We start from the raw sequence: 15,110 nt of genomic DNA on the forward strand, positions 1-15,110 counted from the left end.
CTCCAGTGCCTGGAGCACCTCCTGCCCCTCCTTCTGCACTGACCTGGGTGTCTGCAGAGTTTCTTACAGCTTCTCACTCCTCTCTCCGGCTGCAAAAGCTCTCTCTGTTTTTTTTTTCCTTCTTAAATATGTTATCACAGAGGCGCTGATTGGCTCGGCCTTGGCCAGGGGCGGGTCCATCTTGGAGCCGGCTGGCATTGGCTCTATCAGACACAGGGGAAGCTTCTGGCAGCTTCTCACAGAAGCCACCCCTGTAGCCCCCCCTGCTACCAAAACCTTGCCACGCAAACCCAACACAAATGGTTACTTGGAAAGACAAATGCCATCACTCCAAATGTCCCCATCTTCCTTCTTCTTCCCCCAGCTTTATATGCTGCATATGATGTCATATGACATGGAATATCCCTTTGGTCAGGTGGGGTCAGCTGTCTTGGCTGTTTCCCCTCCAAACTTCTTGTGCACGCCCAGCCTCCTTGCTGTTGGGGTGGTGTCAGGATCAGAAAAGGCCTCGACTCCATGTAAGCCCTGCTCAGCAATAACAAATCCATCTCTGTATCATCAACACTGTCTTCAGCACAAATCCAAAACACAGCCCCATCCTAGCTACTCTGAAGAAAATGAACTCTATCCCAGCCAAGACCAGCACAGGCAGCTTCCCCAGGCTGTCCAGTGACCACAGGCACAGGCCAGACCCTGCTCTGCTGGGCCTTCACGTCTGTCCCAGGAGGACTGGCTGTGCGAGGACACTGCTGTGTGCCCCCACCCTGCACACTCACACACTTTAGCTGCTCATTGGTGTTTTCATCTGTGGGCCACATTCCTGGGCATGTTCATGATAGCGACTTTGGAGGAAGGCTTAAGGCTTCATGCACTGCCCTGAGGAGATCCCCTTTCATGATGGAACCACTCCTACGGAGGCCAGCTCTGTCACAGAAGTGCCCGTTGCCTGTCCCTGCCTGCGGTCCCAGGACGACCACGCATCAGGACTGTGACCAAGCTGCAGAGCAATCAGGCCTTCCACCAAAGCCAAGGGATCAGAAAGAGAGTGTGGAAGTGAAAAGAGAACAGCTCTGGGAGACCAAGTTCTTCCTGGCAGTGCTGCCATGCAAGGACTCTCTTCCCTGCCACCTCTGCACACAGAAACTGTCCCTGCACCTCAATAAAGCTCTTGGAGGAAGGATCTCAGAAAAAACCCGACCTTGCTGCAGGTTCCTTTATTTTACTTAAACACACAGAGAGCACGGCTCCTCGTTTACACAGCCACTCGGTCAGAAAAGCACAGCAGAGACTGAATTAGAGAGGGGATGACAACATCATTGCAAGTAAAACACCATCATCAACAATATAAATTAGAGACGACAGGCTGGGCCTGTAATGAGTTAAATAATAGTTGTTATGCAGCAGAAGATGGGCAGTTTTTTGCTTCTGAATATCATGCAGTGATCAGTTTCCACACTGCATCCTTGAGCTCCTTGTTCCTCATGCTGTAGATGAGGGGGTTCATGGCTGGAGGCACCACCGAGTACAGAAGTGACACCACCAGGTCCAGAGATGGGGAGGAGATGGAGGGGGGCTTCAGGTAGGCCACCATGCCGGTGCTGATAAAGAGGGAGACCACGGCCAGGTGAGGGAGGCACGTGGAAAAGGTTTTGTGCCGTCCCTGCTCAGAGGGGATCCTCAGCACAGCCCTGAAGATCTGCACATAGGACACCACAATGAAAACAAAACACCCAAAGACTAAACAGGCACCAGTCACAGTTAGCCCAACTTCCCTGAGGTAGGCGTCTGAGCAGGAGAGCTTGAGGATCTGGGGGATTTCACAGAAGAACTGGTCCACAGCATTGCCGTGGCAGAGGGGTAGGGAAAATGTATTGGCCGTGTGCAGCAGGGCATGGAGAAACCCACTGCCCCAGGCAGCTGCTGCCATGTGGGCACAAGCTCTGCTGCCCAGGAGGGTCCCGTAGTGCAGGGGTTTGCAGATGGCAACGTAGCGGTCGTAGGCCATGATGGTGAGAAGACAACACTCTGCTGAAATGAAAAAGAGAAAGAAAAAGACCTGTGCTTCACATCCTGTCTGGGAGATGGCCCTGGTGTCCCAGAGGGAATTGGCCATGGCTTTGGGGAGAGTGGTGGAGATGGATGCCAGGTCAAGGAGGGAGAGATTGAGGAGGAAGAAGTACATGGGGGTGTGGAGGTGGTGGTCGCAGGCTACAGCGGTGATGATGAGGCCGTTTCCCAGGAGGGCAGCCAGGTAGATGCCCAGGAAGAGCCAGAAGTGCAAGAGCTGCAGCACCCGTGTGTCTGCGAATGCCAGGAGGAGGAACTCAGTGATGGAGCTGCTGTTGGACAATTTTTCACTCTGAGCATGGAGGACTCTTGAAAGACATTGACAAGTTAGCACAGACTTTGTTGTTCCCATCCTATGCTGTTTTCCAAACATTACCCTATGTTTTTTTCCAAAAAAATCCCCTCAAAATAACTTCTGTTTAGTTGGCGGAACTTTGTTCAACTCCTTTTTGTCAGCTCAGGTTTGTGCTGCTGAGTGAGGGCACTTTCCTTGAAGGGGCAGAAATCCTCATCTTTCACCTTGCTCTCAGCCTGGACACTGGTGAGCCCTGAGGGACAAAAGGGCTCCTTATGCCCTAATGCAGAGTCAGGAGAGCTGGTCTGCCCACGAGTGACCTGCTGGTCACCAGGCAGGTGCCCTGTAATTTTTACACCTCTTTCATTGCAGGATGATCTCTACACACAATGTACTTGAAGAAGACACTGGACTGTTGTGAGCTCAGAAGAGTCCAGTTTCAAAGTCCATTTCTCAAACCTCTTTTTTTTTTTTTTCTCTGTGCACCTGAGCAGAGAGTGATGCCGAGGGGTGACCTGGCTCTCTGCTCCCTGGGGTTGTCCCTGCCGGGAGCCATTTCTCTGTCTCCAAGTCTCGTCCCTGTCAGTGCTCACAGACCCCATCCCACCTGCTCTGTGCTCAGCTCTGCCCTGAAGACACCTCCTGGCAGCAGGGCTCTGCCCAGGGGCAGCTTTCTGTTAGAGCATTCGTTCTTTAGAGGAAAGCTGAGATCACAGACCCTGCAAAGGTCTTCATCTTTAAGTTAGTCCCTACCTTGACCTTCCTCTTGAAATGCTGCCTCTACTAATGTCCTGCATGTCATCCTGAGCTGTGAAGAACCATGACTCATGCAGCACCCTCTCAACACCAGGACCCTGGCCTGCCAAGGTTCACTTCTTAACTCCCAGCTTCTCCCTGCACCGTCATGGGGAGCTCCCCAGGCAGGTTGAGTGCTGACCCTGGCAGGTGGCAGAGTCCCTGCCCCGGCACACAGCCGTAGTCTGGTCCAGGACAATCCTGGAAGCCCTGGCTGCACACTCACCTTCACACCTCTGCAGTTGTCCCTGTCACCCTGTCATGCCCTGTCCCTCTGATGGTGCAGCAGGAAAACCCTGCTCTGGAGCACGTCCTCCTGCTCTGTAGAAGAGAGAGATCCCATAGGCTGTGGGTTATGCCAGCTTTAGGAGATCCCTCCATGAACTGCAGCTGCATTGTCCTGCACCCAGAGACTTACTGTGTCAAGGGCCGTGAAGATTTCTCCTCTTCTGAGTTCTCAGCATCCTCCCAGGCCCATCTGCCTTTAGCCGTTCTCTTCCCCTCGGTGCCTGCAGGCAGTGCCCTCAGCCCTGCTGCGCTTTGCAGAGGAGCTGCTCCTGGGCAGAGCTGTCTCTCTGCAGCGCTGCCCGCTTGCCATGAGCTCCCTCCATCCCAGGAGCCCAGCTCAGATCAGCAGCAGAGGACCAGCCCAAGGCATTTTAATGACCCCTCTGAGGGTGGGATTGGTCCCTGAACCTCAGACACTGAGAGGAAATTGAAGAAACCTTTGAAGAAGTCCAAGTCAGATGCAAACTCCAAAGTTTCTTGGAGTGTTAACAGGTCCCACCGAGGACCATTACTGACGAAGCCTCCCCAGGGGCTGGTTAGAGCAGAAAGCTGGAGGCAGAGATGACAGGTAGACAAAGGCAATGTAAAGGTGGAAGAGATTCTGAGTAATCCTGGATGTGTTATATTCACCCAAAGGGAAGGCTGAATTCAGCAGGCCCTGGTCCTCATGGCTGACCTAAACTTTCCCAATATTGGCTGAAGGGGCACAGCAAGGTGAAAGCCATCCAGGAGGTTTCTGGAGTTCATTGACAACACCTTCCTGACAAGGGTGTCCGAGGAGCCAGTGAGAGGGCGCTGTCCTGCAGGACGTCATCCGTCGAAACAAGGAAGAGCTGGTCAGGGATGGAACAGCCAGGGGTGGGAAAGTAGAGTTGAGGTTCCTGAGAGAAGGGAACAAGGCAAAGAGCAGGACTTGAGGAGAGACAGCTTTGGCGTGCTGAGGAACCTGCTTGGAAGAATCCCATGGTTTAGGGTCCTGCAGAGAAGAGGGAAGAGCTGTTTGCTAGACAAGGATCTCCTCTTCAAGCTTCGGAACAGTACACCCAGACATGCAGGAAGTCAAGCAACATTGCAGGAGGCTGGACTGGATGAGAAAGGAGCCCCTGACAAAAATCCAGCATGAAGAGGAAGCCCAGAGAAGGTGGAAGCTGGCTGCCTTCCAGCCTCAGTGGTTCTGTGATTCTGTGATGGAGACAGCTCTGTGCGTGTGTGTGTGTGTGTTTTGGAACTGGAGGGGTGAGGGGATCCCAGGGCCAGCTCCTGCATAGATGGCGAGTCTAAGAGCAGCTCCTGGAGACATCACTACAGTATGCATGTCTATACAGGCCGATGTTTTCCATTAACAGCCTAGCACACAAACAGCCCAACCCTCGCTTCTCCTTTCTCCACTGGCAGTGGTCTGGCTTGGCCTAGAGACCTCCCGCGATCCCTTCCAGGGTGAGTGATTGTGCATTTCCTTCCACCACAGGTCTTCCCTTGATGGCAGCAGGCAGAGCACTCAGGTTCCCCATGATCGTGGAAGTGAGCAGACATAAGTCCACAGTGATCAGCTGTGGCTTTTTTGTCCCACTGAAGTCATTGACGCAGGGCTGCTAGGCAGGTAACCCCAAGCAGGCCTCATCATACCTGAGCTTAACCTTTGGTTTTCTTTTCCCTTCTTCTCCCTCCCAAGTTCTCCTCTTTGATCATCTTCATACCTTCCTCTACAAACAGCCCAACTCTGCCCTTTCCCCACCGGCCCTGGCGTTTCTGGCTTTGTACCCTCCTTGGATGTTTCTAAGATGGTTGTCGTGCTGATTCCCACATTGGTCTGTACAAACTAGGAACTCCTTTCATTAGCTGTAGTGTCCTGCAGTTTCTGATGCTGAGGTCTTGTGTTGATGGCTCACCACAATCAGGGCCAGCCATTGGCACACAAACAGGAACAGCTGGCAAAAAGGAGTTGCAGTCCAGGGGGACTTTGAGAAACTCTGGGATTTGGCCAACAGGAGCTAGTAAAGTTTTTCAAGGAGAAGTGGTCAGTCGTGCATCAGGGGGGAGAATAACCCCATATATCAGAGCAGGATGGGTCCTGACCGGCTTAGCAGTGACCCTGAGGAGAAGGGTCTTGAAAACACTTTCCCATAGCCCCTACAGACGCTGTGACAGCTCTTCATACTAGAGTCTTACAGAAGGCTTCACAAATAGTGAGAAGTGGGTGGGATGGGGAGGAGAATGGGCAAAGGCAAAACCTCATGGGTTGAGATAAGGAGAGTTAATTGGGACAGCAAAGGGAGAGGGAAATAACAACAACAGTACTTAACAGAATACACAAAACTGGTGATACACAATGCAGTTTCTCACCCAACGACCGTACAACTCAGACCGCACGCTCCGACTGGTCCCAAAACCGGACCGTCCCTGAGCCACGCGCCCTGGAGCCGCACTGCCCCTCCCCGACTAGCTCCCCTTTTATACTGAGCATGATGTCACATGGTAGGGAATACTCCTTTGGCTAGCTTGGGTCACCTGTCCTGGCTGTGTCCCATCCCAGCTTCTGGTGACAATTAACTCTATCCTAGCCGAACCCGGGACAGTCAGAAACTTCCCAGGCATTCTCACTTCTCAGACAAGTCCTTAAGTACTTAAGCATTCCTGAGCAGCAGCTTCCAGCTGCTCCGGTTGCCTCCCCTGCTCCTCCTGGCCAGGGCAAGAGATGGCTGGGGCTGGCATGCTCTGGAGGGGACTCCTGGGGGTCTCCAGAGGCAGGCAGTGGGGGTTCATGCCTGCTCTGTTTCCTTTTGTTGCAGCCCTCCTGCCCTTGGCGAAAGACACCGATCCCTCGGTCAGCTGTCTGGCAACTCAGACCGTCTTCATCCTGTCAAGTGAGGTGCCAACAGCACGATGGAGCCTGCGGTCGCTGCGCTGCTGGCCCTGCCAAGCCCTGCAGAGATGAAGTTGTTCTCTTGAACACGGCCACATTTGAATAGATTTTTCTCTTTTTTATTAGTAAAGCTGGAACAAAAAGCCCAGTCCCATGCTGTCCTTCCCATGGGGACCCCCCCCGAGTGTGCCAAGCAGACAGCGTCATGCCTGGTCTCTGCTGCTGCCTGCAGGACAGCACGCCTCGACCCAGGGTGTGCTTGCAACAAAGCCCCAGCTGCCCTGCCAGACCACAACACGCGGAGGGGAGGAGGGGAGAAGCTTTAGCCCAGCCTGCCCCTGCCAGGACACCTGAGGACGCGAAAAGGCAGCCGTGCTCTGCCAAGCTGGCAAGCCCTCATTGGTCCTGGCATCAAAATCCTCTCTTGTGCTGGGGAGCTGTGCTGGCTTTGGCTGGGGCAGAGTTGACTTTTGTCATAGTAGCGAGTATGGGGCTGTGTGTTGGATTTGTGCTGGAAACAGCGCTGATCACCCAGGGATGATTGAGTCACTGCTGAGCATACTCTAAATTTCTTTCTTCCCTTTGAGTTTTTCCTGCAGCTGCTTGCTCATCCATGCAGGCAACAACCTACGGGATCTTTCTCCAGAGTAGAGGAGGAGGAGGAGATGATCCAGAGCAGGGACTCCCTGCTTCACCGTCAGGGACAGAACATGACAACTCCCTTCTTATGGAAAGGAGTCTACCTGTCTTATCGGGAGTAAGATAAGAAGCAACAAAACCGAGTGGCTTAATCGCTCTTTGATGAGGTCAGCACCAGGACACACCTTATAAGGCCATGTGGACCCACCCCTCCTTGGTGAGGTCAGCACCAGGACCCACCTTATAAGGCCATGTGGACCCACCCCTCCTTGGTGAGGTCAGCACCAGGACACACCTTATAAGGCCATGTGGACCCACCCCTCCTTGGTGAGGTCAACACCAGGACACACCTTATAAGGCCCCACAGCCCCACCCCTCCTTTGTGAGGTCAGCGCCAGGACACGCATATAAGGCCATACGCGCCCACCCTTGGCTCATTGCAGACGCTGACTGCGCACCTGCATGGTCAAGGGAGGCAGCAGCTGCTGAGAGGGAGTGACGCACGACGTTGGTGGCTGTTGGTGGCCGTGTTTGGTTGCCATCCCTGCAGCCATGAGCCGGGACGGTGTGGGACGGGGGCCCGTGGCGCGCAGCCGCCCCTCATCCTGCCGGGGCCCGGTGCAGAAGGACGAGCAGAAGCAGCAGCGGGAGAGGCTGCAGGCTGAGCTGGAGGCCGAGCGACTCCGCTCCCAAGAGCTGCGCCAGCGCTTCGCCGCTGAAACTCGCCAGCTGAAGGAGGCGGCAGAGCGGGAGCAGCGGCTCCTGGCCGAACGGCTGCACTCCAAATGGGAGCAGCAGCAGGCACGGGAGCTCCAGCGGCTGCGGGAGCTGAACCAGCGGCAGCGGGCGGCGGAGATCCGCCAGCTGCTGCGCTCAAAGGAGGCTGAGCTGCGTGAGGTGCAGGGGATGCTGCAGCAGCAGCGTGGCGACGCCATCCGTCAGGCACGGGACCTGCAGCAGCAGCTGGCCAAGGAGCTGGTGAGAGGAGCCTGGAGCAGCAGCCAGGCCCGCGGGAAGCTCCAGGACGTCCTCGGCAAGCTGCGCTGGGACACCAATGGCGAGCAGGCTGCCCGCATCCTCCGCCTGCAAGACGAGCTGCTGCAACAGAGGAGACTCTTCCAAAATTACATCTTGGAGCGGTTCAAGGACCAGCAGCCTGCTTCCTGCAAGGAGGCCAGGGCCAAGGCTACGAACTGGCAGCGCCTGCAGACCCTCCTGGGCACCGGGGCCATCGGGCCCTGCTCTTTGGAGAGCCTCACGACATCTCCCTCCTGCCATGCTGGCCTCCAGGAGGAAAGAAGCGGCGTGGAGGTTTTGCTCGAGGCTGTGGGGCAAGACTTGGCGCCGCACAGCTTGCGCTCCCCGCCACAAGGAAGTGCCGGCAGCGGGCGGTCTGTGGCAGAGGTGGGCGTTCAGACCGACGAGAATCAGGAGGACTGGCTGCTTGGGAGCAGTCACAGCAGGCTGCTGGAGCAGAACGCCCGCCTCCAGAGCACCCTGAAAGACCTGCAGAGGCGGTGCCGTGCCCTTCAAGAGGAGAACTGTCTTCTGAGGAAGGGAAGCTCTCCTGAAGTGCGGGAGGAGGTGGAGAAGCTCCAGCAGAAGAGTGCTAAGCTGCATCTCCTTAGCAAGCAGCTGCAAGAGCAAGCCAGGAAAGTGCAGAGCATCCATCAGCTGATCAATGCTCGAGTGCCACTGCACATCTAAAGCTTCCCTGAAGAACTGTGTAGGACATCGTTCCCTCAGCAGAGAGCTGGAGAAATGGGAGAGCCTGCTGGAGCTTTGCTGGCACGGGCCGAGCAGGATGACTTCTGACAGAAGGCTGCTGAGGAGCTTCAGGCTCAAGTGGCTGCAGATGAAGAGGGCTCCTGTTATGTGAGCACCCACTGCCCAACTTGGTCCCCTCACATCTTGCTGAAGAAGCTTCAGACGATGGATGACCTGCTGACACCAGTCTCCAGAGAGAAGTGATTGGTATCAGGACAGAGATGATGTCTGTCCTGTCTTCCAATACCTTCTTATTAAATCTTTTCTCCTCTGTCTCTCACTCTCTGCCCTGTGTGTCTGTGAACTGAAAGGACGATGTGCCAGCTACTGGGGGGCTGGCGTGGGTGGACTGGGTGCCAGCTCCTGGAGTCAACCAGGGGGTGTGGGCACCCCTGGCTTGTGGTGCCAGCTACTGGAGTGGCTCCCAGCGCAGCTGCTGGAGCGAGTGGGGGGTCTCAGTGCAGCTACTGGAGCGAGTGGGGCTGCTTGATGTTGACAGTTTCCTGCCTCCAGCTTTCCTGCACCCACCTCAGGATCTCGGAAAACGACAAGAAGTGAAAGCAATGAACCCTGGCACTGCATTGCTCATGACGCGGCTTTTCCACTCAGAACAGTGGTTGCTCTGCATCATCATGGAGACTAATTGTCTGGTTTTGGGGGAGTGCCTTGGAAGCAATGCAGGGGCCCAGTTTAACGGAGTCTCACCTAGAGAGAGGGAGCCAGTCTGTGGCCCAAATGTCTCACACAACAGCCACCATGTGAGAGAAAGGGAAGCATTACGCTTGCTGTATTGTTGAGTCACCAACTCGAGTAATGATGAGACACCAAAGATAAGGAACTTTCCCCAGGTCTCACTAAGCATGCACTCACATTTTCCCATTGCCTTTCACCGAACTATCCAAAAACTCTCTCTACAGCAAGAAAGTGCATGTGCCCAGGACCGTTCCCTGGAATGGCGGCCAACTGGCACAATTACCCTTGTCATTTTCCATCTCAATATGAGGAAAAACATCTTCACGCTGAGGGTGACCGAGCACTGGAACAGGCTGCCCAGAGAGGTTGTGGAGTCTCCTTCTCTGGAGAGATTCAGAACCCACTTGGACACGATTCTGTGACACCTGCTCTAGGTGATCCTGCTTTAGCAGTTGGGTTGGACTAGCTGATCTCCAGAGGTCCCTTCCAACCCCGACCATTCTCTGAGTCTGTGATAACCCTCTGCCACGGCAATGCTGTGGACCAGAACCTACTCGCTGGCGGGGCAGCGCGAGGAGCAGAGAAGCCCTTGACGCTGTGCGAGCACTGCTCAGCAGTAACTAACGCATCCCTGTGTCACCAACAGCGTTTTCAGCACAAATCCAAACCACAGCCCCATCCCAGCACTCAGAGGAAATTTATCCCAGCCAAAAACAGGACACAGGTTCAGGAGCGACAAGTTGGGAGTTATGAATTAGAGAATTGTGAGTTAGAAACCTCATGAATTAAGTGGTGAACAAGTGAATTCCTGTGGGAGACGAGCCTGTACAAAGGGGACTGAGCCCTTATTTGCTGTGTTTGTTTTTTTTTTTTTTTTCCTTCCCTAATGAGCTCACCAAATAAGGTTGCATTTACAGAGTATGTTTTCCTCCTGCAAATGCGAGAGATCTTGCTGGGATGGGTGGAGAAGAGAGGGTCTCTCCCGTGATGCGATGCAGTAAACATGCGCACTGAGCAATGCAGGAAGCACAAAGCACTGGTCAGGCATTACAACACTGGAGCTGAGGAAAAAAGATAAAGCTGGAGTTCTGCGGAAACTGCATCTCTGGGCTCTGTCCCCAAGGCGGATCCTCTTTCTCCCTGTCCCCTAACCAGAGGTAGCTGTCCCATTCTGAAAGAGAAAAGATGCCCTTGGAATCCTCATGGCAGTGGCCCAGGGAGACCTGCGGACAGAGGGCGGGATGACTGTGGATGCCGGAGGCACGTCTGGCGCATCCACCAGCACCGGCACCATCGCTGCTGCTCCCGCCCCCGCTGTGCCCACCGGTAGAACCGCGGCCCCTCAATGTCGTGGCTGCAGCGGAGGAAGAGGCAATGGCAGGAGGTGCTGAGGCCGCTGACTGTGGAGGGATATTAGTTGTTCAACCTAAATAAGGAAGTTTTAATTAGAATAAACTGCTTAGGATTCTAATAGGGTGGGAATTGTGCTGTGTGCTTAGCTTTACTTAGCACGAGTACCTAGATTTGCTGAAGCGTGTAGGCCGTGATAGAAGTCTTTTTTCTCAGTAATTTTCCTAGTAGTTTTCCTAACAGGTAGTGCAGTGCTGTGTTGAGTCTTTGAGTATGGGAAAGTATTTTGATATCACACTAATGTCTTGGTAGTGTTTTTCCCAAGCCTGGGACTCTTCTGTTCTCCATGGTCCACCAGCAAGGGCCAATTCCTTATCCACCAAGTGGTCCGTCTGTCAAATCCATGTCTCTCCAATTTAGAGACAAGGATGTCGTGTGAGACAGTGTCAAATGCTTTGCACATATCCAGGTAGATGACGGCACTCTCTCTTCCCTTATCCACCAATGCTGTAACCCCATCATACCATTATAAAGGATCACCAAATTGGTCAGGCACAATTTGCCCTTAGTGAAGCCATGTTGGCTGTCATGTCAAATCACCATTGGACTAAAGGATGTGTGGACAGCGGGTGAAGGGCGCGTGAGGGGCGGGAGTATGGGTCCCAAGGTGTAATTACCCCAGGATTTCTTGGTTCTGGGTCTCTCAGCCCAGCCCGGGCTGACCCTGCTGCTGCACCTTTCAATTAAATCAATTCTTTCATAAAATCTGATGCCTGAGACCCTGCTGCAGGAAACCTAGGGTCGAGCCTGAAGAAGGAGGAAGCGCGCCCAAGAATAACTCTGTGTGCGCGCGCGTGTGTGTGTGTGTGTGCAACACCATGAATGGTGTGTGAATGCTCGGGCAGCAGCTATGCCTTTAACACTGACCCAGCGAGGGACCTGGGGAAGGGTGAGGGGCTGACCGGGGGGTCCCCTCGGGTGCCAGTGGAGTCCCCAGTGGGGTCCCCGGGGAGTCTCACTGTGACGCAGGGCCACCCTGGCAGGACGCCGATGGCCCGGCAGCTGCAGCCCAGTCAGCACCAGCGAGGTGTTGAGGCCGCAGCAGATGAAGCGAGGGCAGGGCGGGCAGGGGACCTGCCATGTGGGGGCACCGGGGACAGAGACGGGGACGAGGGCCAGGGGTTGGGCCAGGGGTGAGGACAGGGCCCCAGTGGGGACAGGGCACCTGTGGGGAAAGGGATGGGGATGGGGCACCTGTGGGGGTGACAGTGGGGACAGGGACAGGCACAGGACACCTGTGGGGACAGGGACAGGGACGGGGATGGGGATGGGGACAGGGATGGGGACAGGACACCTTTAGGGAGAGTCACAGGGACAAGGGTGGGGACAAGGCACCTGCAGGGGCAGGGACAGGGATGGCGACAGTGATGGGAACAGGGACAGGGACAGTGGGGGGACAGGAGAGGGATGGGGACATGCAGGAACCTACAGGGATGACACTGGGCTGAGGGAGAGGGTCAGGGATGGGGCCAGGACACCTGTGGGGACAGGGACAGGACAGTGATGGGGACAGGGACAGGGACAGGGGGTGGCCTGTGACCTGTGTGACCACCACGTGGTCCAGCCCCAGGTGGTTGTACCCCATGGACCAGGCCACCACCTTGAGGACAGGGTGGCAGTGAGGTGACATCACTGGGGAAACCCCCCAGGGTGGCAGGGACCTGCCTAGGGACACCTCTCTTACCTTGCTGAGCAGCAGCAGAGGGATGGGCACAGGGTGGCCAGGGCACATCCCGCATCGCTGTGAGAGTTCACAGGTCATGTGAAAGGGCATGTTTTGGGGTGAATTTAGGGGATTTGGGAGGTTCTGGGGGGGGTCGTACTGGTGAGGAGGGTGACGGTGCGAACGGGCTGGCAGAGGGGTGCGGGGCCAAGTGGGCCACATCCAGCTGCAGGTTGTACACCTTGTTTATCTTTGAGATGGCACGGTATTTCCAAATGATCTTCCTTTGAAGCAAGAATGAAATTCTACCCTGCAGCATCAGATTTGTTGTGAAATTGTCTGAGCAGCCAGGCATCAGGTTAGGAAAGCTAAAGCCCTGATAGGATTGAATCTGGCAAAGGACGCCAAGGCTGGGCGGAGGATGGATTGAGAGCAGCCCTGAGGAGAAGGACTTGGGCGTGTTGGTGGATGAGAAGCTCAACATGAGCCAGCTGTGTGCACTCACAGCCCAGAAAGCCAACCGTGTCCTGGGCTGCATCAACAGCAGCATGACCAGCAGGTCGAGGGAGGAGACACCCCCCCCCCCACTCTGCTCTCGTGAGACCCCCCCTGCAGTACCACGTCCAGCTCTGGGGTCCCCAGGACAAGGACATGGAGCTGTTGAAGCAAGTCGAGAGGAGGCCACGAAGATGATCAAAGGGCTGGAGCACCTCTGCTATGCAGACACACTGAGAGACTTGGGGCTGTTGAGCCTGAAGAAGAGAAGGCTCTGGGGAGACCTAATAGCAGCATTCCAGTCCCTAAAGGGGCTACAGGAAAGATGGTGAGGGACTGTTTATGAGGGAGTGTAGTGACAGGACAAGGGGTAATGGGTTTAAGCTGAAGGAAGGTCGATTTAGATTAGATGTTAGTAAGAAATTCTTTACTGTTAGAGTGGTGAGGCACTGGAAGAGGTTGCCCAGAGAGGTTGTGGAGGCCCCATCCCTGGAAGTGTTTAAGGCCAGGTTGCATGAGGCTTTGGGCAAGCTGGTCTAGTGGAGGGTGTCCCTGCCCGCAGCAGGGGGGTTGGAACTAGATGATCTTTGAGATCCCTTCCAACCCAAACCATTCTATGATGATTCAATGATGATGATCAGGTACAGGTGTGAGACACCACAGGACGATGGCCTGCAGTGGAGAGGATAGAGGGATGACGAAAGTCTGAAAAGCCCCCAACAGAGATGAACTCTTTCTCCCCTTGGCTATGGGTGTTGTCTCTGCCACTGATGCCTATGAGGGAGCACCTCATCCTTACAGCACTAGAGTCTCATGGCCTCCCCTTCCCCACCCAGGAGCCTGGGAGGTGTTGGACCGTGGTCCTGCCCTTGACATTGCCCATCCTCACATCAGACTGCCCCAGGAAGAGCCCTGAGCAATGTGTGAGGGACAGGATCTCCCTTCCCAGGGGCTGGGGGTCACAGCTTGTCCCTTTGACTTGATACAAGACATCCAGGATTACTCAGAATCTGTTCCACCTTTACATTGCCTTTGTCTACCTGTCATCTCTGCCTCCAGCTTTCTGCTCTAACCAGCCCCTGGGGAGGCTTCGTCAGTAATGGTCCTCGGTGGGACCTGTTAACACTCAAAGAAACTTTGGAGTTTGCATCTGACTTGGACTTCTGGAGAGGTTTCTTCAATTTCCTCTCAGTGTCTGAGGTTCAGGGACCAAACCCACCCTCAGAGGGGTCATTAAAATGCCTTGGGCTGGTCCTCTGCTGCTGATCTGAGCTGGGCTCCTGGGATGGAGGGAGCTCATGGCAAGCGGGCAGCGCTGCAGAGAGACAGCTCTGCCCAGGAGCAGCTCCTCTGCAAAGCGCAGCAGGGCTGAGGGCACTGCCTGCCGGCAGCGAGGGGAAGAGAACGGCCAACGGCAGATGGGCCTGGGAGGATGCTGAGAGCTCAAAAGAGGAGAAATCTTCACGGCCCTTGACACAGTAAGTCTCTGGGTGCAGGACAATGCAGCTGCAGTTCGTGGAGGGATCTCCTAAAGCTCGCATAACCCACAGACTATGGGATCTCTCTCTTCTACAGAGGAGGAGGACGTGCTCCAGAGCAGGGTTTTCCTGCTGCACCATCAGAGGGACAGGGCATGACAGGGACAGGGACGGCTGCAGGGTGTGAAGGTGGGTGTACAGCCCAGGGGTGCCCAGGACTGTTCTTCAGAGCAGGGTCTCTATGCCCCAGGGGTCTCATGTGCCATGACAGGGACTCTGCCACCTGCCAGGGTCAGCACTCAGCCTGACCAGGGAGCTCCCCACGGCGTTACACACCATGGAGAAGGAGTGGGTGGAAGAAGTGACCCCCAACAGGGTAGGAGCCTTCTGATATTGATTGAGAGGGTGCTGTGTAGGCAGGGCTGGTTAGTGCTCCAGATCACCACGAGGAAAATGGCGGAGGCAGCATTTCAAGAGGAAGGCCAAGGCAGGGACTACCTTCTCAGCTTTCTTCTAAGGGACAGGGGAGAGGAGCTGTCAAGTTTGAAGAAGTCACCGAGACTCCTGAACCCTTACACTGAGGGATCAACACAGCTGCCAGAAGCCTCCTAAGTGCCTTCACCCACTCCTCTACCAGCAGACAGCACCACCATCACC

The 15,110-nt window shown here is 55.1% G+C and overlaps 1 protein-coding gene across 1 annotated transcript; it reads right to left on the reverse strand.

Annotated features, from left to right (window-relative positions):
- Positions 1–1,252: 1,252 nt before the first annotated feature.
- Positions 1,253–1,969, reverse strand: LOC129201202 (olfactory receptor 14J1-like; the record flags this gene model as incomplete). The annotated part of the gene is made up of 2 exons (XM_054812357.1): positions 1,253–1,288; positions 1,508–1,969. Coding segments are annotated over 2 exons (498 nt in total), but the record flags the coding sequence as incomplete, so codon positions are not given.
- Positions 1,970–15,110: the final 13,141 nt, after the last annotated feature.

Source organism: Grus americana, unplaced genomic scaffold (genome assembly GCF_028858705.1).
Source record: "Grus americana isolate bGruAme1 unplaced genomic scaffold, bGruAme1.mat scaffold_848, whole genome shotgun sequence".
Taxonomy (NCBI): Eukaryota; Metazoa; Chordata; class Aves; order Gruiformes; family Gruidae; genus Grus; species Grus americana.